General features: G+C 43.8%; 1 protein-coding gene across 5 annotated transcripts in view; it reads right to left on the bottom strand.

Moving 5' to 3' along the window:
* SEC16A (SEC16 homolog A, endoplasmic reticulum export factor) overlaps nt 1-24,529 on the bottom strand; it is a 37,415-nt gene that overhangs the window by 11,404 nt on the left and 1,482 nt on the right. For 4 of the 5 annotated variants that reach the window (XM_089535117.1, XM_089535120.1, XM_089535121.1 and 1 more), the window contains exons 2-20: nt 18,599-22,365; nt 17,328-17,470; nt 16,699-16,781; nt 13,729-13,864; nt 12,788-12,986; nt 12,481-12,658; nt 11,698-11,840; nt 11,233-11,294; nt 10,100-10,238; nt 8,742-8,981; nt 8,264-8,361; nt 6,915-6,996; nt 6,580-6,697; nt 5,629-5,740; nt 4,612-4,717; nt 4,380-4,520; nt 3,743-3,856; nt 2,301-2,505; nt 444-692 (exon numbers count right to left, since the gene is read on the bottom strand). In XM_089535117.1, coding sequence (XP_089391243.1) covers nt 444-692; nt 2,301-2,505; nt 3,743-3,856; nt 4,380-4,520; nt 4,612-4,717; nt 5,629-5,740; nt 6,580-6,697; nt 6,915-6,996; nt 8,264-8,361; nt 8,742-8,981; nt 10,100-10,238; nt 11,233-11,294; nt 11,698-11,840; nt 12,481-12,658; nt 12,788-12,986; nt 13,729-13,864; nt 16,699-16,781; nt 17,328-17,470; nt 18,599-22,294 — 6,244 coding nt within the window. In that variant the 5' untranslated portion in view covers nt 22,295-22,365. The remainder of the gene's footprint in view (nt 1-443; nt 693-2,300; nt 2,506-3,742; nt 3,857-4,379; nt 4,521-4,611; nt 4,718-5,628; nt 5,741-6,579; nt 6,698-6,914; nt 6,997-8,263; nt 8,362-8,741; nt 8,982-10,099; nt 10,239-11,232; nt 11,295-11,697; nt 11,841-12,480; nt 12,659-12,787; nt 12,987-13,728; nt 13,865-16,698; nt 16,782-17,327; nt 17,471-18,598; nt 22,366-24,529) is intronic. The other variant, XM_089535118.1, reaches the window with a different exon arrangement.

Here is a 24,529-nt window from a genome sequence, read left to right as displayed (position 1 = left end):
TATCCTATGAGGATTTGGGGCAGTACTGGAAAATGGGGGAGGGGATATTCCCAAATTTTTTTACAGCTGTTTAGACCCAGAATAAGCTACAATGTAATCCTGAAACTCAGAGCAAGAATATGACTTCCCAGCCAGAAGGGGCCGAAACCATCAATGAAGTCTTTCAGTGCTTTTTCAAACTGCTGAGATTCCTAAAGACTCCTAAAAAAGATTAACCACCAAGAACACTTTCCTGCATACTATCTTAAGTGATAGTGTGTGCAAATGTAACAAACCATAAGCAACATTCTCTCCAAATCATGTGTGAGAATGCACGACACATACAGGGGACAGGTTCTGTTGGTATGTAGCTGGCCCTAAGTTTCTTTGTCAGGGGTTAGCTTTTAGGCAGCAAAGCCACATTGTCTTCCCCAGTCACCCATCTTCTGGGCCAAAAGACATACCTGTTTCCTGGTTGACCTGTTCCTGCAGCTGCAGCTCACTGGCTTGAGGTGGTAAGCCTGCTGGGGGCACCATCATTCCTGGGTACATTGGGCTCTGTTCAGCAGCAAAGGAGCCTGAAAAGCCAGGTCCCAGCCCAGGTCCTGACCCCGCACCGGAAGGAGGCATGGAGTAGAACGGAACATTGTTGAAAGTCTCTTGTTGGGAAGATGGAGCCATGGCAGTTGAGCTGTCCAGAATGGTTTGAGGAGCTCCAGAAAGGATGGAAATATATAAATATAAATCTCTCTCTCTTTTCAAGGTGTTTATAATCAATAACAAGAAGCTTAGAGGTGATGAGCCTTATGCCCTGTGGCTAAATTTCTTAACAATGGAAAGACTATTTGAAAATATTTGAGAAACACTAAAAAACATGTTTCTGGAGTGTGGAGAAACCCTGATGAAAGGAATCCTGGATTCGCAAGAAGTTGTGCAGTTCGCAACTTATTGTGCACAAAATTTGCATGTGGGTATTTGTGCAGAAAACAGCATATCCTTTCCAGAAAATAATGGCCAGAATCCTACTGGGAAGTTATGAATGGATAACTGAGAGATATACATTTGTGATGGTTTCATATTCATGATTCCTACACATCTCCTTGTTTAGGGGACACATAGGGACCATGAAAGTCCCCCAATCCCCATTTACTGGTCAGCAGCCACTGCAAAGGAGATCTGTTTCCGTCGATCAGGAAGCTGATGGTGCTATGACCATTTATGTGAGCAATCTCTGTTGCAAGAGGGAATTGTGGTAGGAACCCTATTTCTGCCTGTCACAATGGAGATTGCTTGTGGAAGGGATAAGAATGTTAGTTAAGTGCTTCCTGAGACAGAGGAGCAGACCCCCGTCAATCACAGCAGCTGCTTAATGGTAAGTGGGGATATGTGGGGTTGGACTGGGATTCACTAGAGAGGATTCTGGACAATATGTCTATGCAGAAATATAATTTCCTGCAAAGAAAACGCTGTAACTGAACATTTATTCTGTGCAAAATTCATACATGGTTGATCTGCCTAGAAAACAACATTTTCTTTCTGTGTATTTCCTATGCAGAAAATACTGTTTTCTGTGCAAAACCTCCAAATACTGTGAAGAATGTCCTGAATAGCAAACATTTTGAAGACTTTCTCACAGTGGGAAGGAAATTGTTAAAATTACTCATTCCTTCCTCTGAGATGAAACGTAGTGAAGAATTCCATTCCCAAGCTGGGCTCACCCTCTTTCCCCATAAAACCATTATCTGCAGGTTTCCCATCTTTTGTACAGGCTTTCCTCTCAATTCTTAGACATTCCTGAGGTTCACTTACCAGAAATAAAAACTAAACTGAGCTGGTGCTTTTGGCCTCACTACTTCTGACTTCAACCCTCCTCACTACTGGATTGTGGCCTCTAAAAATTTGTCTGAAATTGAATTCTGGCCTTAGGGTAAAAGACCTTCCCCACCCTAGGTCCAGGATGATCCTTGAATAACCAAAGAAATTTCATCCTTCCACTATCTCTTTGTTGACACACCAAGTATGTCTGGCCTGTATGATGAAAAATGGTCCAAAGAGACTACTAATGCAATTTGTCATTGAGTCAAGCCCACCATCTTTTTCAGGAATGAGCAATGAGGAGCTTTCTTACATCCTGTGCTCTTCATTCAGACAACTGTTTTTGTTATTAAACAAAACACAGTGCACAGAAACCTTTCCAAATCAAACTAGTGTGGAAACTTCCTGAGAACAGAGATTTTGCATGTTCCCATTCTGTCACCTGGGGCAAGTGTCCCTGTCGGTCCCAGAGTCCTGATGTTCTGATTTTCATGCGGAATACTCACCTGAAGGCATCAGCTGGACCCCCTGTATGGGGTGTGTCGTATTAGGAAGCAAAGAGGCTAGGAGTGGGTTGTCAGGGCCAGAACTCATATCCTGGCCAGGTCCTATTCCTTCACTCTGACTGATGCGGTCCAGTTCTGAGCTTGGCGTACTGCATGCATACTGCTGGGGTGTGGATCTGCCTGCGCTGTAAGCTAGAGAGCCTTCCTGGAATCAGGTGGGGAGGACAAAAATAGTAGATTATTCAGTGACTTATTTATGCATTGACCACTTTATATGCCCATCAATACCTATGTTAACGTGTGGAGCTGGGGAACACCGGCACCATTAGCCCTGGCCAGAATATGGGGAGGGGACATCATTTAGTGGTAGAAGTCCCGTTTTGCAGACACACAGTCCCAGGGTCAATCTCCAATATCTCCGTTTAAAGACGACCACGGAGGAGTTGATAGGGAAAATCTCTCAATTGCCCAAGACTCTGACCCAGTCAGAACAAAATGACAGACATGTAATCTGGTCTGGTAAGAAGCAGTTTCCTACTGTTGTGTGGTCTCTCAGTCCAGCTCAACTTCTGCCTAATATTCTGCTGCTGTAGAAACATGTCTCCTCTTTAGCTCTAATTTTATCCTCTTGCAACAAGTATGAAATGAGCATAAGAGGACTGAGATCCTTCTAGTCCAGTAGTGGGCAACGCATGGCTCTTCAAATGTTGACAAACTGAAACTGCCAGAATTCCATGCCACTAGCGATGCTGGAAGTTGCAATGAGATAACATTTGGAGGGCTTTGCGTTACCCACTCCCTCCTCTATCCTCCCCCAGAAAGAAAGTGTCTGAATCACAAGGCTGGTTATCCTTAAGAATGGACTAGGATTTTGGATGGAACCACTGAAGTCACCAGGGAAGATGGCCAGCTACTGTTTTCATCAGGTGGAATCTGAATACAACCTTATTTTTGGAAGGAGTAACCCAGTGTGTGAGTTTTGCACAAGATATGTTAAGTGGGCAAGGAAGACAGTCTTCACTGTAAATGTTTCCAAAGGCAAAAACACACTGCAGAATTTATCCAGTCTGAGACTGAAACCTGGCTAAGTGCTACAACATTCTGGGACATGTAGTTTTGTGAGACATTTAGCCTTCTCTGTCAGAGAGATGTAGAGCCACAACAAACTACAGTTCCCAGAATTCCCTAGCAATAAAACAGGTAGTTAAAGCAGTCTCAAACTGGATTATTTCTGTTGTATGTTTTGCCCTCCCCCCAGTTGCTTTTTAAAGAAAGGCTCTTGGGTTGCAATCTTGAATTTATTCACTTGGAAATTAATCTCACTGAAAAAACAAGGACTGACTTCTGAACAAATGTGATGGAGGAGATCACACAGCTATGGTCTAGAACCCCTTAGCCTCTCACAGTTGCCCATTCCTGGGTTAGAAGGATGATGCACTCACCTTAATTTGTCCATCTAAGTTCCGAAGTTGTACTAACCAACTGGGCTCAGTGAAGAATTCCTGCTCTGGTTTCTCTTTGATCTGCGGGTCAAAGAGCCGCAACTGAGAGGACATCTGTGAAGCAAATAAATGAAAGTGGGAAAAGAGTGGGAAAAGATAAATAAATCAACATTTCTGCAATTCTTCCACTCTTTTTCTATCTTGTCTCTCTGTAAAGACTCAGAGCTATGCTGTTAAAACAGTTTGATTCTACTTATGACTTCATCCTATGGAATCCTTCGATCTGCAGTTCGATATTCTCAGTGATTAACCTAGAATTCTCTCCTAAAGAGCTCTAGTGCTACTGATCAGAGGAATAGAGTAGAGCTCCTGAGCAAGAAATTCCAAATACCTCACCAAACTACAAATCCCAAGATTCCACAGGATGGAGCCATGGCAGTGAAAGTGGTATCAGCTTCAATAATAACACAATGTAAATGCAGTCTTAGTGTTCACAAAGTGAAACATAACTGTGTTGTTTTCAGCAGTACCTGCCAAACCCCACCCCCAGTCACACAGAGCACAAGGGGGAAGGTAACAACTTTTGCTGCTCAAAGAAAGAAACACTGCTGAATTGCAACTGTACAGCATACCATACCTGGATCACCTGGCTGATCAAAACAGGGGAATAATAGCTGGGGTTTTTCAGGACAGCTTTGGCAATCACTTCACAGTAATGGAACGCCTGTGCGGCAAGTCCCATCTCAGCCAGTCGGCAAGCGTAGATGAACTTGAAAACCTGCAAAGTTTGAGAGGATTCATGGCTGAGAATTCTGAAACCCAGAAACCTTGAGTCAATGTTGACTAAACAGGAAGAGAGAAAGGCAAACCTGAAAGTTGGGCAAACAGCACGGCTGAGTCCCTAGTGACTGTGCGTATTCATAAGCTTCTGTCCTTTGGATAGCTTCATTGGTGGCAAACCTTTGAAAAGGTAAGCTAAGGGAACAAAAAAAAAAAATGGAAAAAGGTATATTCTTCAAATGAGAAGCAAATATCTTCCACCATGAATAATGAATAGCAAGAGCATTTTCATTTCGATACCAATTAATAGTGAACTCATCACTCTCTAGGCAGTTTAAAATCTGTAAGTAAATTGCCCCCAACAAACTCATTTTACCGGCCTACAAAATGATGGAAGGTTGAGTCAACCTTGGAGCCCTGAGATTGAACTCACAACCTTGTGGCTGCAGGACCGACATTTAACCACTGTGCCACCAGGACTCTTTTCATGGGTGGTCAGATCACATTGCATTTTTTAATGGGAGGAGAATAAAAGACAATTTATGAGCCAAACAGGAGTACAAAGTACCCCTAAAAGCATGCTCCTTGGAGGCTTCCAGGGATGCATCTTACCATATTATGGCAGGAAAAAATAAACAAATAAATGTAGATGAGAGGACTGTGGCAGTCCACATTTGGACCACATGGAAGCCCCCAAGGCCACATAATTTACATCCTGGTGTATTGCTTAAGGATCATTTAGATGAGGAGGAGACACTGTGGCAGAGAAAGGGCAGAACACAAACCTATCGTACACCCCTCGGTGTACACCACCATTAATTTTATTGCCACTGTTTTCTTTTGCCTTGATGCTGCCTCCATCCTATGACATTCTAGGATCTGTATTTTGTTATGTCTTCAGACCATTGTGACAGAGAATATCTCACAAAACTACCAATCCCAGAATTCCACAGCACTGAGCCATACCAGTTAAAGCAGTGTCAAACTGTGTTATTTCTGCAGTGCAGATTAGACCTCAAAAAGTCTGTGGGAGTAATAGATGGTGATTGAAGCAAAGATCCGGTCCAAGGAAAGTAGTTTTGTCAGTGACCCATCTCCCCACTCACCTGTGATTTGAGCCAATCAGCACCAACTTGGTCGTCTTCTTTGTGTAAACTCCAAATCCAACCTGAGCCATCAGGTAGCAAAAGTGAGCAGCATCCAAAAGGCCTTTTGAGGCTTGAAGAGAACATAAAACAAGGGTGTACCTTAAGAAATCACAACTGACAAGGAACACTACAACGGCCCAGCCCCTTAGGATCTGCAAGATCTAAAGAGGTGGCACAGCATCTACAGCTTCTACTAAATGTAACTGGCTTTCTGTTTTGGTGACCGATTATTCCATTGGCACGTGCATTGCTGACTCTCTCTTTGAAGAACTGTCCTGGTGGTCTTCTGCCCAGGAAAAATGAAGCTGAGAGAAAGATGTGTGCACTTGCAGAAATACCTTTTAACCTCTTCCTTTGATTTATGGATAGTTCAAATTGGCCCATCTCAAATGCCCACAAGCTTTTGCCAGGTAAATGAAAGAAACTATGCAGTATTAACAGCAACAACATTAGACAAATGAAATGTTCATTTGGTGAACAGGTCTACAAATGAAATCAGAATACCAAGACAACTCCTGAAGATCTGATACATGTAGGTAGGATAAGAAAAATATGGTGAAAGACCCAAGAATATGTTGCCTGCCTCTCTGAAATTCCATTCAGTATGGCACTACAGCCAAACTACCCTGTCATATAGCTATCTAGTTCTCGTGTCTCAAACATTTTTAGACAAGTAGGCTGTGATTCTACTGTCTCCTTCTCTGGTTGCCTCTTTTTGTGTATAGTAACTTACAAACTATTATTAAAAAGACAATTTGCCCACATTCCTACAGTTATCTAGCATGGGTTTCTGGAAATTTTTAACAAACCCAGCTAAAATCCCAGTTAAGCCCACCTGGGTTCAAGAGCATGTCTATTCATCCTCCCCCTCTCCATCCCATGTTCTCCAACATTGCCTCAATGGGTTACCAAGTGTGTCGCCCATGGTGATGATCGTCCTCGTCTCTACGTCCATGTTATTAGTCAGGTTGGACAGGACCATTGCCAGATGGGGTCTCCAGTCCCCCCATTTCTCATCACCACAGCACTAGAGGAAAATGGGAAGAGGCTGATATTGGTGAACCATTGGGAAAGGGCAAGGAATAAAATGGAAAGAAATTCACAAACTGCAGAAGAGGCTCTTGCATTTTCCTCTGGAGGTATGTGCATGGAAGAAACAGCACCAGCTCCCATGAGGAACTGCACCTGGTTCAGCCAGCAACCACACAAAGGAGCTTCCTTGGCAACTGGGGTTTGGAACTCACCGTGGATGCTGCTGGCATCCTCCCAGACATGAGCTGGTAAACAGTCTGCAGTGGATCATTTATCGGAAGGCTGTTAGCAAATCTAAAGAGACAACACCAAGCATCAAAAATCTAAGAAGACAACATCAACATAAAACAGAACAGCTCCCAGTTCCAAGGAGAAACCTGTGTCAGGTCTTTTCAGAGTGAGATTTGAGCTCCCCACAACCTGACAACCCTGAAGTGTAAATATATCTTTGGCCTGATACAGACAGCCAAAATAAAGCTGCTTCGAGTCACATTGGAGGTATGGTGTCTCAATGATACATGCGTCCTAAGAGTCCAGAAGCCACACCAAAGCCATGCTCCAGTCCTAAGGACTGGCGTGCAGCTTTGGTGCAGCTTCCAGACTCTTAGGACTCATGCTTCATTGAAACACCATACCTCCAATGTGACTCGAAGCAGCTTTATTTTGGCTGTTTGTATAGGGCCTTTGAATACCAAAGTTAGGATGGTCCATGCCATCATGGTTCCCATTTCTATGTATGGCTAAGAAAGCTGGAGAGTGAGGAAAACTGACTGGAAGAAAATCTATTCATTTGAAATGTGGAAAAGAGTTCTATGGATACCATGGACTACAAAAAAGACAAAGGAATGGGTCCTAGAGCAAATCAAGCCTGAACTCTTCCCCTAGAAGCCAAGATGCCTTAAGTGAGACTGCTTTACTTTGGGACATATCATGAGAAGACATGACTCACCAAAAAAGAAAATAATGCTTGGTAAGGTAGAAGGCAGTAAGAAAAAAAGAAGACCACATTACAGGTGGATAAACTCAATCAAAAGAGCCATGGCCCTGACTTTGCAAAAACTGAGCAGGGCTGTTGATAATAGGTTGACATGGAGCTCTCCAATTCATAGGGTGGTCATGAGTCAAAGTTGACTTGATGGCAGTTAACATCCCAAAAAATTTGAGGGGATTTCCCCCCTCCTCATTTTTGGAGGCCTCAAGAGTCATGGTTTTGAGACAGAAGAGGGCACAGCTCCACACACTGCAAACTAAAGTTGTTGTTTTTTTAAATCATAAGTTACTTTTTCGTAATGTTTGTGCATTTCCAGACCTGAACCAGTCCAGAAAAATTACCCCTTGAACCCTCTGTAGCCACCTCACCCCTGAAGGCCAGCAGATTCAGTGAACATTGGCTCTCTACCGGCAAGAATAAATACAGGTAGCTGTTTCCATATGCAGCTTGCTCTAATATTTGACATATAGCCTGCCTTTTTCCCCAGAATTGGAATTTAGGGCAGCTGAAGAGCTGGATGAACCAGCACTAAAGAGATTGACTACAGAAAGATGCATCAAGGAGTATTACCTTGTCATCACTCTGGCATGAGTCCTGCTGTCCATCTTACTGGCAAGTAACAAGGCATGGCCCCAGAGACCGTGTTTCATGGCAGACTCCAGAGCATCCTAGTGGAAGAGGAGAAAATTTGCCAGCCTAAGAATGTTTGTTTGTTTTTGTATTTCTATCTGGCTAATTTGTTTTACAATTATACTCTCTGGTTATATGTTTGTATATTACTGTTCTCTTCCCCTAGGGAGGAGAGAGAGGGAAGAATGTTTTTTTAAAAAAACTATATCCCTTTGGTGAGGTTGGCTGTATTTTTGCTGTTCTTTTACTTGTAAAGTGCCATGTACAATTATGGTACTATATAAATAATATATAAATCATCATTGTCAGCACCATCACCACTCCTGGTCACAGTGGGAGCAACACTGTAGCCCATGGGTGGGGAAATATTCTTGGCCTCTTTGAAGTAACCCAAATGTACAAAGCAAAAAATCTTCACCTTCTTGCGGCCGTAAAGCAGCAGCTCTCGGAATCGCTCTGTCTCTTTCTCTAGGCTGTCGATGGTGGCGATGAGGCTGTCTGTGAGGAAGGACAGCTGAGCTTCCCCGGACTCCTCCACCTGCTCCACAGCCTCATTGGTGAAGTCAATCAGGTTTGCTTCATTGGGTGACTTTCCGGGGAGCCACACTGTTTTATGATCTCGTAGAAGAAGCTCAGCAATATCGGTGCCCACCACTGTCTACAAACAAAAGGGACATTGGGACTTTCTTTTTTATGAGTTTTGATCCAGAATATTGTATCCCATGAACCAGGGGAGGGGAAAAACTATATATCATAGGGGTGATAAAATGCTAACAATTCTTCAATTCCCAGCAACCTTAGCCAGCCTAGGCAATGGTAAGAAAAGAAAGTGCCATTCAACAACATCTAGAGAGCCACAGAGATTCACAGAGTTGGAAGAGACCTAAGGGCCATCCAGTCCCACCCCATTCTGCCATGCAGGAATACACAATCTAAGCACTCCCGAGAGATGGACATCCAGCATCTGTTTCTGACCTCTGATGTACCAGGAGCAGCCTGAGTGCCTCCACAGTCAGAAACTGTCCTCAGAATTGGTCAATGGGGTGAGGTGAAATTTAAAGAGGAATTCTCTCTGACCAGCAGCTACTAGTGAGGCACTGCTGGAGGTTGAGAGCAGAGGGAGCTGTTTTTGTGACACTGCCCTCATCCACAGCAGATAGCATGTCCAGGAAATCTGCTGATCTTTTTCTAGGGTGGAATTTCTCTACAGTAAACAACCAGTGTGTGGCATTAAACCTTTTATTCACAAAGGTCTTTGCATCTTAATTATGGAGCTGTAGGCCTAAATACCCTAAAGGCATCAAATCTCATATGACCTTAGAAGCTAAGCAGGACCTGCCGTAGTTAGTACTTGGATGAAAGACCAACCAAATACCAGTTGCTGGAGGCTAAATTTAAGAGGAAAGAACTGGCAAAACCATCTTTTGAGTACCCCTGGCTTAAGAAAACTCTATGAAATTCTTGGGGTCTCCATAAGTTGACAAGTGACTTGAAGGTGCGCGCGCACGCACACACACACACGAATCATCAGGTCTCCATGCAGGATTTCATTGTACTGATCCTTGCAATTGTTCACCCTGCAAGGGTACTGAGACTTTCAATTCATCCGCTATCTATGCCACTCCGCACCTCATTTTCTGCCAACATTGTGCTTCTGTATTTGAATACAATGTGACCTAGATAAGCTGATATCAGAGAGCAGGAGGATTAATCTGTGGGATATTAGAAGGGATTTCACAAGGGAAGAAGGTTTAGGAGAACACTGAGTATGCATACCCCATTCTGTCTGCACAGGAGAACAACGAAGTCCCAGAGCAGGCGGGCAGACTCCTTGTCAAGCAGAGCATCATCTTGAGAGCATCGAGTGGCTTTGTTCTGGGCAAAATTAATAACATCCACTTTGTGAGTATCGTCTCTGGAAGAAGAAAAGAAAGAAGTACTTGAGGGGGAGAACTGGAGTATGGATTCTCAATGGCTCTGAGAGCTGTTGCCCAACTGTTGGCATCAGAAATGCAAGCAGGAAAATGATGATGGGGTCATGTCTAGTTGCAACAAGCTAAGCACAGACACTAAGAACCAAATAAGTGTTTGCCGCTTAGGCAATGGGTCTTAACTTTTGGTTGTCCTAACAGTTTGGATTTTAACTCAGCCTTAACTATGGGCCATGCTGATTAAAGCTACTGAGAACTATCCACAGAGGCTCCACTCCATGCCTCTGATAAAGCAGACCAGGTCTACAAATGCTTAAGCTATTAATCTCTTCTTCCCAGTCAGTATTAAAGCTATTGCAATCAGTTCTCCGTTTCCACATATTCTTTATCCAGGGATTCAAGCATACACTTGAAAATATTTTAAAAATATATAAATTCCAAAAAGCAAACCTTGATTTTGCCATTTTATATAAGAAACACCATTTTACCATGCCACTGTATTTAATGGAACTTGAGCATCCATGGGTTTTGGTATTCACAGAGAGTCCTGGAACCAAACCCCGGCCGATACCAAGGGCCCATTGTACCCATTATATTTTTTAAATATCTTTTTACACTAAAGGAGATTAACACAGTTACCACTTTGAATCCTTTGAAAACTGTTTCTCTCCCTTCTGCACCTCCAGATTTAATCTTTTATTGTTATTACTTAATGTCTCAGTCATTCACAACAGTGCACTTATATGACTGACAGTGGAAAACAGCAATAAAACCAAGAAATGATAGTCCTCCATGATCAAGGACAAAATCAATTTGACTCACCAGTAATAGTGGTAATACCCACCATGAGGCTCTTAATTTCTTTAGCACTGACAATTTACCATGCCTACATTGGCTTGGAGAAGATAATGCATAGTAGATACAGATTAAGAGACACCAGTGTGATAAAATGTGAGTTGTTCCATCCAGCAAACCTACTTGGTGAGAGGGCCAGGAAACACTCTCATTTCCTCCTGCTCCGAGGAATAGTGCATTATCATCTGTGAGGGAAGACAAGAGGAGAATTTCAACCTTGAACTGCAAAAGCTATTATTTCCCAACTACTGTGCTTAAGAGTCGCTGCCTTACAGGTATGTTTTGAGTAATTCTGTGCTTAAATGGCAAGGACACTAGCCTTAACTTCCATGTCTTTGACTTGCAATGGTATGACACACATTTTGTGCCTGGAGGAGAAAGATGCTGAATGCCTTAGAATAATTTCACACTACATTGGCATTTAGAATTATCAGCCAAAGGATTCACAGAATCATAGAACAGGTCAAACGAGTGCCATATAGGAAACTACAAACCCCAGAATTCCACAGGAGGCAGCCATAGTAGTTAAAGTGGAACACAACACTCTAACAGTGTAGTGTGATATTGTCCTTAGTTTCTCTCACTCACCTCCATGCTGTGAATCTCAACCAACGCAGGTTGTCCCTCCGAAGGCAGGTTTGGTAGTGCCTTTATGAGGTAGCCTCCAGGACCAAATCGTGCACATACATGAGGAACTGAGAACTTCTCAGGTGTCAGAGGCCTTGAAGGGACTATAATGGGGAAAGAAAAAGTGCACCAGGCTAGAATCAGACAGAAAATTAAAGACTGAGAGGTAACTGTCTTATGACTGCCTCCCTTAGCTTTGGGTCCTACAAACACCAGATGCAAAAGGCAGTTGCTGAACTCGACTTAGACCTTCATCCACATTTCCAAACTGCCTTCCAGGATGTTTTACATTTTTGTCCCCCCCCTTTTTCCCCCCAATAATTGAACACAAAACAGTTACATTGCACTTCAAGAAATTGTTTATAAATCAAGTTCTAGCGCTCCCCAAAGCTTTCTGATGTGTTTTGCCATCTTGAAAAATGAAAAATTTTCTGAGCAATTCCCCACAGATTTCATGAAAATTTCCTCTTGCAAAATAACCTGCAGGTACATGAAGTGGCTTTGCCAGAGCTTGAAAAAGTGACTTTAAATAACAACAAAACTCCATACTCCCAAATTCTCAGAGACATTTTGAGAGGTCTAGTTAAAAAACAAACAAACATTGCCAGGATGAGGGTTCTACCATTAAAGCTAGAAAATCAGATCCTGTAAAGCCATATGGTTGAGAAATCTCCAAGGAAACAGAAACAACAGCTCCTGGGTAGCAATTGCTAGCCTCTCCACTGTTAGTATTTGAGGCAATACCTTGTTCTTCTGCTGTTGGCCAAGCAGTCTGGGCTGAGTGGTTATAATCTGCCAAAGTGGGTGGGTTCATATATTGAGGATATCCATCACAAGAATACTGGGTACGGAGTGAGGCCGGCTGGTGGTGTGCATCATAGGCGTTGGCTGTCAAGTCATGATTACTTCGATAAAGCTGGCTCTAGAGTGGATTACATTAAATGAAGAAAAATATCAGCCTCACTAGTTAGGCCCAGTTCAGATATAGGCATCACAGCATTGGGGCTCATGATTTCTGGCCACCTTCAAGAGCAAGAAAGGAGATCCTTACTTGCTGAGACCGAGAGCTGAAACTGCTGTGGCGGCTGTGGATGCTGTGAGAACTATGCAGACTGTGGCCAGAATGCTCACTGTGGACGCTACGCCTGTCGAAGTCATCTCCATAGGGATCTCCTCGAGGCTCCAGATCGTCGTCGAAGCTACCAGCGAAGCGAGGGTCATATCGCCAGTGATCTTCATATCGGTCATGACTATAGGGTAGATGTTTTTTTTAAAAAAAGGCACAAGAAGTAGGATCACCATCATCAGTATTACCTTCCATTAACATAAACTCCACATTTATCCTACAAGAATTAAGCAGGTTTTGCAAATACTTTAGTTTTAGGCAGTACACAAAAACTCAAGTTGTTTATAAAAGAGCCTGACAAGATATGGGTCAACCACAGTGTGCCACCCAGATAACAGGTCCATGTCACATTCAAACATAACTTTAAATCAAAAAAGGGCAGGGGGATTCAAGCCTTCCCTGAGGCCACATCCAGCCCTATGGGATTTGCCATGGGGTGATACATATGTAGAATCCTAGAGTTGGAAGAGACTTGAAGGGACATCCAGTCCAAGCTCAATATGCCATGCAGGAAGACACAGTCAAAGCCCTTTCAACCGCCCTTTCTGTTTGTGCACACAGCACTAAACTACGGTTTAGCATTACATGTGACCTTTTTCAGTCTTGGAAACTTAAGCCACCACGTGGAAGGGTATGATTGGCACATACAAAATATTACACTTAAGCCAGCTGTTTAGCTAAGCTGCTGTTCAGCACATAGACACTAAAATATTACCACTTTATATTTGTATTAAAAAAACCCAATAAGGATTCTCCCCCTCAGTGTTACGTCCTGCATAGGAATTTGCTTTTCAAATGAGTGAAATTACTAAAACCAACCTTGCAAAAACAATTTTAATCCCATGAATGCCCAGTTGTTTACAAACCTGTTTCCATATGGATAGGGCTCTCTCTTTTGGTAGGGATTGTGTTCTGTGTCGTACCAATACCGCTGGTCGTAGGCCCTAGCATCACGATACCGGGCATCATATGCTGAGGGATAGCGGTCACCGCGACTAGGGTCTTAAAAGGATGACAAGACAAGAAGTCACCTTAGCAGCTCTGAATGCCTTTTTCGGGAACAAGAGTCCACACCTTCCCCACAAGCACACACAGGACAGAATCCTATACATTTTTAATGTAAACATATTCTGGCATAGCTGTGTTTTGAATTCTCAGATTCACAAATGATTGTTTAACAGATGTCACAGTCTTGATAGGGCTGTGAAGTTTGAGTCTGACCCATAGGCAACTTTGGGTGGAGTCAGTAGAAACATACTGACTTTAACTTCAAAATAAAAATATAATCTCTTAGGTTTACCACACATAGCAGAGCAGTGTATAAATTTATAGGAAGGTTTTGGTGATTATACAAAGCATGAAAGTAAAGGACAGCTTGTATATTATGTTCTGCTAGTCTTAATATTACATATTATTGAGTTTTGGGGTACAAGTTTCTGTTAAAACCCTTTAAATGACTGAATGATTGCTTATTTACCTTTACAAGAATTCAGGAAAGTTTTCTTGTTCAGGAAATTTTAATCAAATAAAATACTTTATGCTCTATTAGTCTAAGTAGGCTGATGATTCATGTAGTAGTGATGAAATGCCTTGTGCTATCATTTTAGTACAGTAAATTTGTTACTACTAATTAATATACATTTACCATTCATGAAGGAGTTAGGCAGTAGAAACACAGAGGAGCTGGAGTCAAAGTTTTGGCATACCAACTCAACAGCCCTCACCTTGTACCCATGGAACAACAGTCCATTAGCCCCTTACCCACCAAGAAAAATGAATGCGGACTGCACATGCATTTGTAAAATGACTGGGCACACAAGAGACCCACTTCGCAACCTCTGTGAAAGGACAGAGACCTGTGTAACTAGTTTTATACTAGTGTAATCTCCCCAAAAGATTCCAGCCACTCTCTGTTCATGCACTGTAATATGAATGTCACCATCCCTACCACTGTACTGTGTGCAATTTGTATGACCTTGAGATAATTTTGGCTGCAATTAAAACGTAGCATCAGATTCTCCCTTCTGAAAACTAATGAGGTCAGGATAGATTTTGCAATACAAGAAATGATCCTCACTCTCTGAAAAGCTCTGTCTCTCAAACAGATCCCCCACACACATATCCTATGCATAGATACTGGGTACTATGTCCGACAGACTTAATTTGAACATTCACACTCCACCTTTTTATTCTGACAAGCAAGGTGCTGAAGAACTCCAACTAGGTTTACTCCTAAGTGTGCCTAAGAATGCAATCCAAGAATTTCAAAACAAAGACAACCTTTCAGCTCAAGGTTTCTTTCTTTTTTTAAAAAAAAAAAACACACAATAACATTAAAACAATTTCAGCAAGACAAACAGGCATGTGTTATCTTGTATTTTATCATCTGATAACACTTGTATTTTTATAACACTCCTGTCTATTTGTCTTCCCATGCGTATATAATTGTTATTTTTATCTATGGAAATAATGCGCCATACTAAGGCTTAATTGTTTCCCCTAGGCATCGGCAATTGCCACTCTAAATTTGTTGATTTAAGATTTTCCAGCTAAGATCTTGTACACTTTCAGCACACTGTTTACCAGTATAGTTACACTGGGTCCCACAGTTGCACAATCAATTACACAATGATCTTGACCTTACCCATGGTTCAACGGTCTCTTAGTTCCCCCAGTCACCAAGTCAAAAGGGAGAGAGAGGGCTACGTGAGCACTAAAGCATTCACTGCTCTAGGGCCCACAGTAATGCAAGCCTCTGAGAAAGTACAACAGTACTCCAAAACAGTTAGTGCCCCAACGGAACTCCAGCCATAAATCTTAACGTTTTCTAAATCAATGAAGCATGGCAGATCCCAAAGAGAAACACAGTTAGCTGACACCACCACTTAAGACAGCATGGAGTTACTAGAGGTAACAGACACTGGCCAAAATACTGTATAGCATAGTGTAGCAGTTCTGCAAGCAAAACTACGCTACAGGTGGCCATTCACTGCCCACCAGACCTACCCTCATTGCTTCAGCCACTGCCTGCCTCTCAGCTATTCCGTGTATGGTGAGAGCAGTGGAAAATCAATTGTCTGGTTATGTGTCCGTAGTGTGATGGGAAATTATTATATCCTCCAGTGAGGTCTGCTCCAAAAGTCTCAGCAGATGTTATAATCATTTTACATCTGGCTACAAGAACACAGTTAGATGCTTCTCCAATTCCCTACCAGTCTCTCCAAACACAGAAAGTCTGTGGTGGCATTGCAGCACACTGCTAGTCCAGGAGGACTATGCAAAGAGTGGAGGGTACCAACTCCCACCTTCACCAAAAAGAAATATGCGTAGGCATAAGGCTGACTTATGCCACTAGCTGGATGCCAGTCAGCATCTGCCAGGGCCTTCTCCAACTAAACCTTATGTCTGGGAACTACACTGTTTCTTCAAACCTTCTATGTGTACAAATATTATAATTTGTTGCTGTTGTTGTGTGCCTTCCAAGTCATTTCTGACTAATGGCGGCCCAAATGCGAACCCATCACAGGGTTTACTTGGCAAGTTTCTTCAGAGAAAGTTTGCCATTGCCATCCGCTGAGGCTGAATGTGTGACCTGCCTAGAGTCACCCAATGGGTTTCATGGCTCAGCAGGAATGTGAAACCTGTTCTCCAGAGTCATAATCCAAAGCTCAAACCACTACACTACACTGGCTCTCAAGAGTTAATTCAAATGCTAGTAGCATGGGGAAGAGGGGTAAAGGAGACTTACTGTGGCAACTTTAATTTATTAGATTAATCAATTCCTGCAAAAATATGTTTTGCTAGCAATGAAAAGAAGACTGATGGATAGACCATACCTCTGTAATCATAACCATAATAATTTGCGTAGTAATCACTCCATCCGCCTTTGGTGTTGTAATAATCATCAGGATAGCCTTGCCTGGAAAAGGAGGTTCATTTTAAACAGAGATAAAACCAGCAGAAATAGGGAAGGGGGACAGAGCAATGTCATACTACTCGAAGCTGTTTACTGATTGTTTTAAATGGCTGATTTCTAGTTCCACGTTTTCCTCTTAATGTTTAGGGACTTTCAAAAAAGCACTTACTCATTCTCTAAAGCTAGAGTCACTTATCTTTTGGTTGCTCCAGCCAGAAAAATGTTACATGTAATGTAGCATTGTTGCTATTGGTATTTGAATGCCTGAGACATCCAGTTTCATTTCTACAAGCAAAACATTTCTACACCTCATGGCTGTTAGTGGTAACATTTAGGCAGCATCTAACAGAAGCCAACAGTATGGAAGACAAACAAACCAGGAACTTATATAGAGTAGATCAGGCCAAAAATCTAATGCGATGGGATCAATGAGTTTTTGACAGAGTTCTTTGTCCCTCAAAAAATGCCAGATGGCACAGAGGGGTTGTAAAAATGCCTTTTACAAGGAGTACACAATGCTTCCAGAAGAAGTATCTGAAAAACAACTACCTTGATGGAGGTCTGTCAGAGGTATGGCTTGCTCTAGAGCTGGGACGCTCAGGTTCCATGTAGCGGTAATTCCCGGGATCCCCATAGGCTGTGGTGCTATCATATTGGTAGGATGATGGGTCATATCGGCCATATACATCCTCCTAGAGGCAAGAGGGTTCAATTACTCCAATGCCAAGTTCAAGAATTAAGGTTCATCCAATCAAGGTGTACAACAGCCTTTTCTCTCAGTTGTGTTTTACAAATGGTTAATTCAACAAAATCCCTAACACTTCAAGCAACAACAAATGTCTGCACTGGTTGTTTCTGAAAATATCCCTTCACAGTTACAAAGATGTGGCTATAAAGTCTAATGGGTCAACTGACAAGATTACCCAAGTAAGAGTGCAGGCCTCATTGAACTTTCTCTTGAGTAACAATGCACACAGTACTGCATACTTAGCCATTCATCACTGATTAGTTATTAGAGGGTTTATTCAATTCTTCACTTACTGAGGCTATTTTGATTCTAGTATGGCCCTACTGGCAGAGGATGAATTAAAACAATTTAATGTTAACCAGCTAATTCATGCACAAACTCAGGCCATTTTTTTCCGCAGTTCTGGAACTAAAGTGCTAACAACAGACATCGAAGGGCATCTCAAGCTGAACCTTCACCCCAAGACAAAGTTCCCTTCTGCACTGATCCATAAATACGCTGTGTGCCAACTCTGCAACAGGGCTGTTTATACAATCAGAGAAAAAAGGGAAAAGATGTCTCCAAACTCTTATTACCCTTGCTCAATCAGAAACCAGGGTTGGATGGGTCATTTTAGCTCAGGAATGGGAGATCTCTAGCTGAATCCATCCATCCTCAAGTTCCCTAAATGGCCAGGCCACCTCCTCCATAACTCTGTCATTCTGTGGTTTCCCAGCTTTTATAGTCCCCCTGCCCCCCTTTGACTGTAAAAGTTTGAAATTCCTCTCCTAAGGCTGCTAAATCAGCTGGTATTTTTGGTCCTACCCTTTTTCATTTGGTCTCACCTACCATTGTGAATGCACCCTTTGAAGGACTTCTTTGATACTGGTTTCAGCTCTTGGGCAGAAACACTGCCTCCTCCATCCTTCTTTTCATTGCATGATTTCATTTGAAATGACTTGGAAGGTACACAACAACAACAACGGCACACAACAACAGCCCACCTTCCCACCCCAACCTACAGGTTACAACTGTTGATGCTACAGAGGGGTAAAATAGCTGGGCAAGGAGATCAAGTTCTCCTCCACTTTACCTGGTAGTAGAGGTGAGCTGTTCGTGGATCCATGGGAGGATATGGTGGATGATATGCAGATGGATAGGATTCATAAGGTTGCCCATAGTAGTAGTAAGGGTTTGGTGGCACACCAAAAGCATTCTGAGGTGTCTGAGGAGGCTGCGGGTGTTGTGGTTCTTGCTGAGAAGGGGGATGAGCAGGCTGGCTGGCACCAACTGTTGATGATGGAGGAAGGCTGCCAAGAGGGGCAGCAATTGAAGGCTGGCCTGATGATGCCTGCTTGTTATTTGGAGTCACCTGGCTGTAGCTTGCTGTTGTTGGGGCTGTACTCCTTTCCAGGGGGGCTGCTGGGACATGTTTTTGGCTTAGGGCCTGGGCAGAACTACTGCCAGGGGGCGGCTGGTGATTTGAGGGTGCCAGAGACTGTGGAGAGGTTGCCGCCTGAGATGCTAGAGCTGTCTGTGCTTGCTGCTGCAAGGGGGTAGCATTGCCTGATGGCACCTGAGATTGCATGTCTCTTGTGACCTGCTGGTAGAAATGCTGTTGGTTCCGAGCCTCAGACACCCCCTGACTAGCCTGGTCAGGTGGCTGCCCAAACATTCGGCTAGTAGAAAGCAACTGAGTACAGCCATCCATACTGTTTTGTTCCAAAGTCTTGGCTATGGTAAAATCAAGCGCTTGAGAAAACTCCTGGCTGTTTGAACCATTCTTAGCCTTACTACGATTATTAGCCCCTCCAGCCGACACACCAGCCAACATCACGTTAGGAGTGCCTGACAGGCCACTGGTAGCCCCAAGCTTGCTAGTTAATTCAGGGGTGAACCCTCCTTCCAAACTCGGGGTCTTTTGGTTTTCTGGAGACAGGTTGAGGGGCCCCTGAGCAGCAGGCTGCACTAGCAAATTTGCTGATTTATTCAAGGTAGTTTCAGAAGCATGCAGAGGACCCTGTGAAAAGTTATTGGACAGAGAGGCAGCTGGGGAGTGACCAGACAATCCAAGCTGTACTCCAGGGAACAGGACGTTTTCACCAGAAGGGTTTCCGCTATTCTGCATGCCCAATAAAGGCTTACTGCTAAGTGTGGTATCTTTTGCCAAATGATTACTTTCATGCTTGTTGAGTTGATTTGCAAGAGAGAAATTCACTGGTTGGGCCAAGCTACAGCTTTGATTAGGCTGGGCAATCAAGACGGGCTGGTTCTGCAGGGCTTCCGTAGGTGGGGAGGAAAGGAGGCTTGCATAACCTGAGCTTGCCTGAGAGCGAAGGGCCTCCTCATCTCCTATTTTGGGAGGATTTTCCAGGTTTTCGGAAGGAACGCTTCCAGCCTGTGATGGTGTGAGAAGAACAGAGGCTGGCTCACTCTGATGTGGTCCAGACAACCCTTCTTCAGGGGGCTGAACCACCTGAACGGTCTGCTTGGCTGGAACATACACTGCAGGTGCAGCTGGGGCAAGGAGTACATTGCCCCCGAAACTGGGCAACTCATTGTGGGCCCAAAGGGTCGTGGCTGGACTCTCACATTTCTTAATTCCTCCTTGAGTCCTGGCTGAAGGTCTTTTATCAGAAGCCAACTGCACGTTCTCCGTCAGAGACCCAGCAACAGGCAGTGATGCACTTCCCCCACTGCCAGCCACAGTAAGAGGCAAGGGGTGGGACTGAGGCATGAAGAGAGTTTCCAAGTTATCGGGAGGCTGCTCAAGATTACCTGGCGAGGCGACTGGTGTGGCTGGGCTTTTTTTGCTACCCATTTGGTTTAGGCGATTCTCTCTCCGCTCCACTACCATCTTTGCCTGGTCAGCCTCCACATGTTTGATGCTTGATCCATGGGATCTGACTGGCTCAAACGAACTATTGGCGCTCGTCTGAAACACTCCTGTGGGTTTGGGGGGACTCGGTGTTGGGGCCTGAGAGAGACTGCCACAATAATTCTTCCCGGGATTCTGTTCGGTTGCCTCTCCTCCCACCAAAGGTGAGGAGTCAATCTGCTTAAAGAAGCCTCTGGAAGTCTCTTCTTCAGGTTTTCCACTTTCTTGCTGGATGAAAGTGCCCAGCTCTTGTGGCCGAGATGAATTGGAAATGCTCCTGTGGCTCAAGTTACTGTAGTTGGAAGAGACACTATCAGGACGTCCGGGACGAAGTAATAAATCGGGGGCTTCCAGATTTGGTCCTCCTTCCATATGGCTCACAACTGTGTTCTTTGGAAGTAAAGGTCCCACCAGTGAGGCATACCTGTTTGGATCAGACACTGTGTCTGGGGACGAACAGCTCTGGGTGGGTGGTTCACTTGGCAAAACCTCCTGATTTTGAATGCACTCCTGGTTTTCGACATTTTCATATTGTGAGCCAACATGGCCACTAGTGACCACAGGACCAGCTTTGCCCACTGTGTTTTCACTGACATGGACATCATGCTGTGCACACAAATTTCTAAAGGAATGCTGGAAATCCACTTCCTTTTGTAGGGTCTCAGCTGGCAGAACTAAGTTAGGCTGAGCAGCAGGAAAAGGGGGGGTTGGGATCTGGTGAACAGAATGAAGTGGCTGGTAATACGTGTGTCCCATTGTCTGCTGAAAAGCATCAATGCTAGCTTTGCCAGCTTCATCGCTCCTTTCTGATGAAAGGATCTCCTCATTCTCAGCCTCATCACCTTTGAAAAACATTGAAACTGTCCCTGAATCTGCACTGTTTGGGTGTTGCCCACTTGCCCCTTCGGGTGTGCCTTGAGGCTGGGCTGGCCGACTGTTTTCCTGAGTGGCTGGATGGACAGGTGGGGAGTAGCTAGCATCGAGGGGTTGCAAATAAAAGTGCTCCTGTGGAGGCTGAGCTGGCCAGGGGCTGGCTCCTCCTGCATTCTGCCAAGCAGAGTTGTGGGGAGCATCACCAAACATCAAGGGTGCCTGGGTGGTGTTTTGGACAGCAGGAGGTTGCTGTGGGGTACTTTGATGTGTATCCATGTGGGGACCTGGTTGGGAAATGCCAACAGAAGACTGAGTAACAGCATAAAGAGCATTCTGGGGAGGTGGTTCTGGGTAGGGCGAGTAAGGAGGACCTTGAGGCTGAAAGGTGCCTTGGGCAGGCATCCATTGAGGCACTGTTTGCTGCGCAGGGGGAAAGAAAGACGCTGATGTTGGTACTGAAATAGGGTTGCTTGGGTTCCTACTAATCTCTTGACTACTGGGTGGCCTGGCTGGCACAGAAGCTAGACCCTGCTGCCCACGAGCAGAATTTTCTAAAGCAATCCCCATGGAATCTGATGGCCCCATGGGGTTGCATGTGCTGCGTTCAACATTTGGATTCATTTCCACACTGTTAGTAACATGTCCTGGATACAATGAAGGGGCTGCTGGACTTGAAAATGTGCTATTTGCCCCAGATTGAGAGATGGGTGCTGGTAAAGATGGGTTCAGTCCATGAGAATTGTCCCCAGCGGGCAGATGGGGCGGATGAGTAACAGGAGTGGGAGGAAATGCCACTGGAGGAAAACTTTGCATAACTGGTGCGTCGCCTTTGGCTGTGTTGACTAATGGAGAGCCTTGTGGTGCCTGCATGCCAAAGGCAAAGGGGTCTGTCACAGGTCGCACAGGCCCAGCTGTTGTAGAGACAGGTGCATTTGCCCGCCGAGCAAAGGGACCATTGCGCCAGTACATGTTCCGTGGTGTTCCAAGAGGAGGAGGGGCCCCCGCCCCTGGGGGGACTGTCTGTGGTGGAGGCTGCATCACAAACCTCTGGTCAAGTCAGTTACAGAATAATCAGCCAATGGTGTGGGACCAGCTTGCCTTCAACTGCACTGCAAAGAAGAATACAAACCCAGGATTAGACCCTTCTCGGTTCATTAAAAGCGCAAGCTAAGCACTGCCAGGAATTACAGCCAAGATCAAACAACATACTTTGGTATCCAATGCAAGTGGAACTGAGATTCCTGCCCACCCACCTCTCCTGTGCCCACTTCCTCAGGCTTAAGAGGATTTCCCAGCGTGTCAGAGTAGACCTTTAAGGTGAATGAGAGCTACCTAGCAGAAGAAATGGAAACCATAATGCTGCATTTTGGCAAACGGCTGGTCTTAGTGTAAAAAATTATAAGCCATGAAATGTTTACTACAACATCCCCTTCACTCCATAGAGATGCTAGAAACATACTTTCATGAGTTTCATATGTAGATCTGTATGTTGCATCTAGCTCCCACATATGGTGACACACATAATAGTAACAGTAGATCAGATCATCATAACTACTATATGGACTTCTAGTATCCCATGCCTGAGGAGCAGCAAGCCCAGGTCATTTCTGTGATTAGATTCTAGGCTTAGGATGGTTTCAGACACAGTTACTATCTTGGCCTGAACAACAGAAGGAACAGGATCCTACAATATTATAGCAGAATGTACAGGATTAGCACAGCCTAACTGTACAAAAGGAAGTGGACGTCCAGCATTCATTCCTTCAGAACTCTATGTGCACAGCATGATGTCCAGGTCAATGAAACACAGTGGGCAAAGTTGGCCCTCAACTGGAAATGACAACACTGGCTGTTATTTCCCCAGCAGTAGGAAGTTCTATGGGTCACAAACTCACTGTTTCTTCCCTCAGTTATATACCATCCTAGGGTTACTTTCTATGCTGTAACTTTTATTCACAAAATTGTTGCCTTGATTTAGGATTAAACAAATATGTTTGCCATACTTGTGGTATGGTATTGCTCTTGTAAAAAAAAAAATGTAAAGGTTTACCTGGATGGGGTGAATTCAAACAAAAACCCACCAAAAAGTGATACCTTTATCAGCCAACCAAAATGCACAATATACTTGTTGCAAGCTTTCGAAGCTCTGCAACAAGTACATTGTGCATTTCAGTTGGCCAACAAAGGTATCACTGTTTGGTGGGTTTTTGTTTGGATTTGCCAAATGGCCAACACAGCTATTTTCTGGGTGGGATGAGAATATACAGAAATGTCCTTTAAAAATGCTAATTTTAACATACTTGAAGAGTTTTATATATATATATATATATGTGCATCCTAGAGAAAGCCACCTGAAAAAGTTAATGATAACATTGGCTTTAGATGTGAGCGACACTGCATCCAGATGTAAGTAATAAACTCCATGCTAATGGTCTACTATGCTAATAGTCCGCTATGAGTTGTATTATGTTCATTCTTTATAAGCCTAACTGACGTTTTGGAATGTATTTCTAAAAGAAGGAACACTTCTGGGGAGGAATATAACAGAGGGAAAATTTCTATCCCACATCAGGGACATATGAACTGTTGCCTAGTTTCATCTGTCACTTTCTGCCACATGCGTTTAATTGCACTAATTCAAAGAGTGAAAGCTGCCTATAGAAAAGAGTACATAAAGGAAATACATCAAGCTGTGTGTGGGGAACACTCTAGTTCTTGGTCTCATGCAGTGAGACAGAGCTGAACTAAGTGCTCTCCGTCACCTCCCCCAGTTCTAGTTTGGGAAATAGAAGCACTCTTTTATGTACTATGCTTCTTTCAGGTAACGCAACTAGGCGGGCTTTGATGCTCAGATTCTCCTTTCTTTACACATTTCAACACCCTTCCAACTGTATTTCAAAGTGAACAAGACTTGAAAAGCAACCATTTGCATCCCTTTCAAAGAATGACTGCTTGAAATGAACGGTTTGTATTATTTACACAGTAGCAGTTCAAGCGCACGGTTCAGTAAAACGGTATTAAAACGTGACACACATACTGAGCCCACGCGGTTATAATTCAAAGTGAGAAAAGCCACAGCAGTTCGATTCAGAGGATACCATTACGCCAACCGACTCCTTTGCCTGACTGTGAATAAGGCAGCGAAGTGAAGGAAGTGTTGGAACAAGTAAGAGAAGTAAGGCAGGACTTATGGGAGCCGCCTCAGGGCCACTGTGCTAAAGCTCTTTACAAAAGCAAGGCTGTTGTTATCAGTTGCTGATACCAGTATTGGAT

This window comes from Sceloporus occidentalis, unplaced genomic scaffold (assembly GCF_023333645.1).
Source record: "Sceloporus occidentalis isolate IW3139 unplaced genomic scaffold, rSceOcc1.0.p SCAF_8, whole genome shotgun sequence".
Taxonomy (NCBI): Eukaryota; Metazoa; Chordata; class Lepidosauria; order Squamata; family Phrynosomatidae; genus Sceloporus; species Sceloporus occidentalis.
Note: the sequence above shows the minus strand (reverse complement) of the source record. Positions and strands in the feature narration are given on the sequence as shown.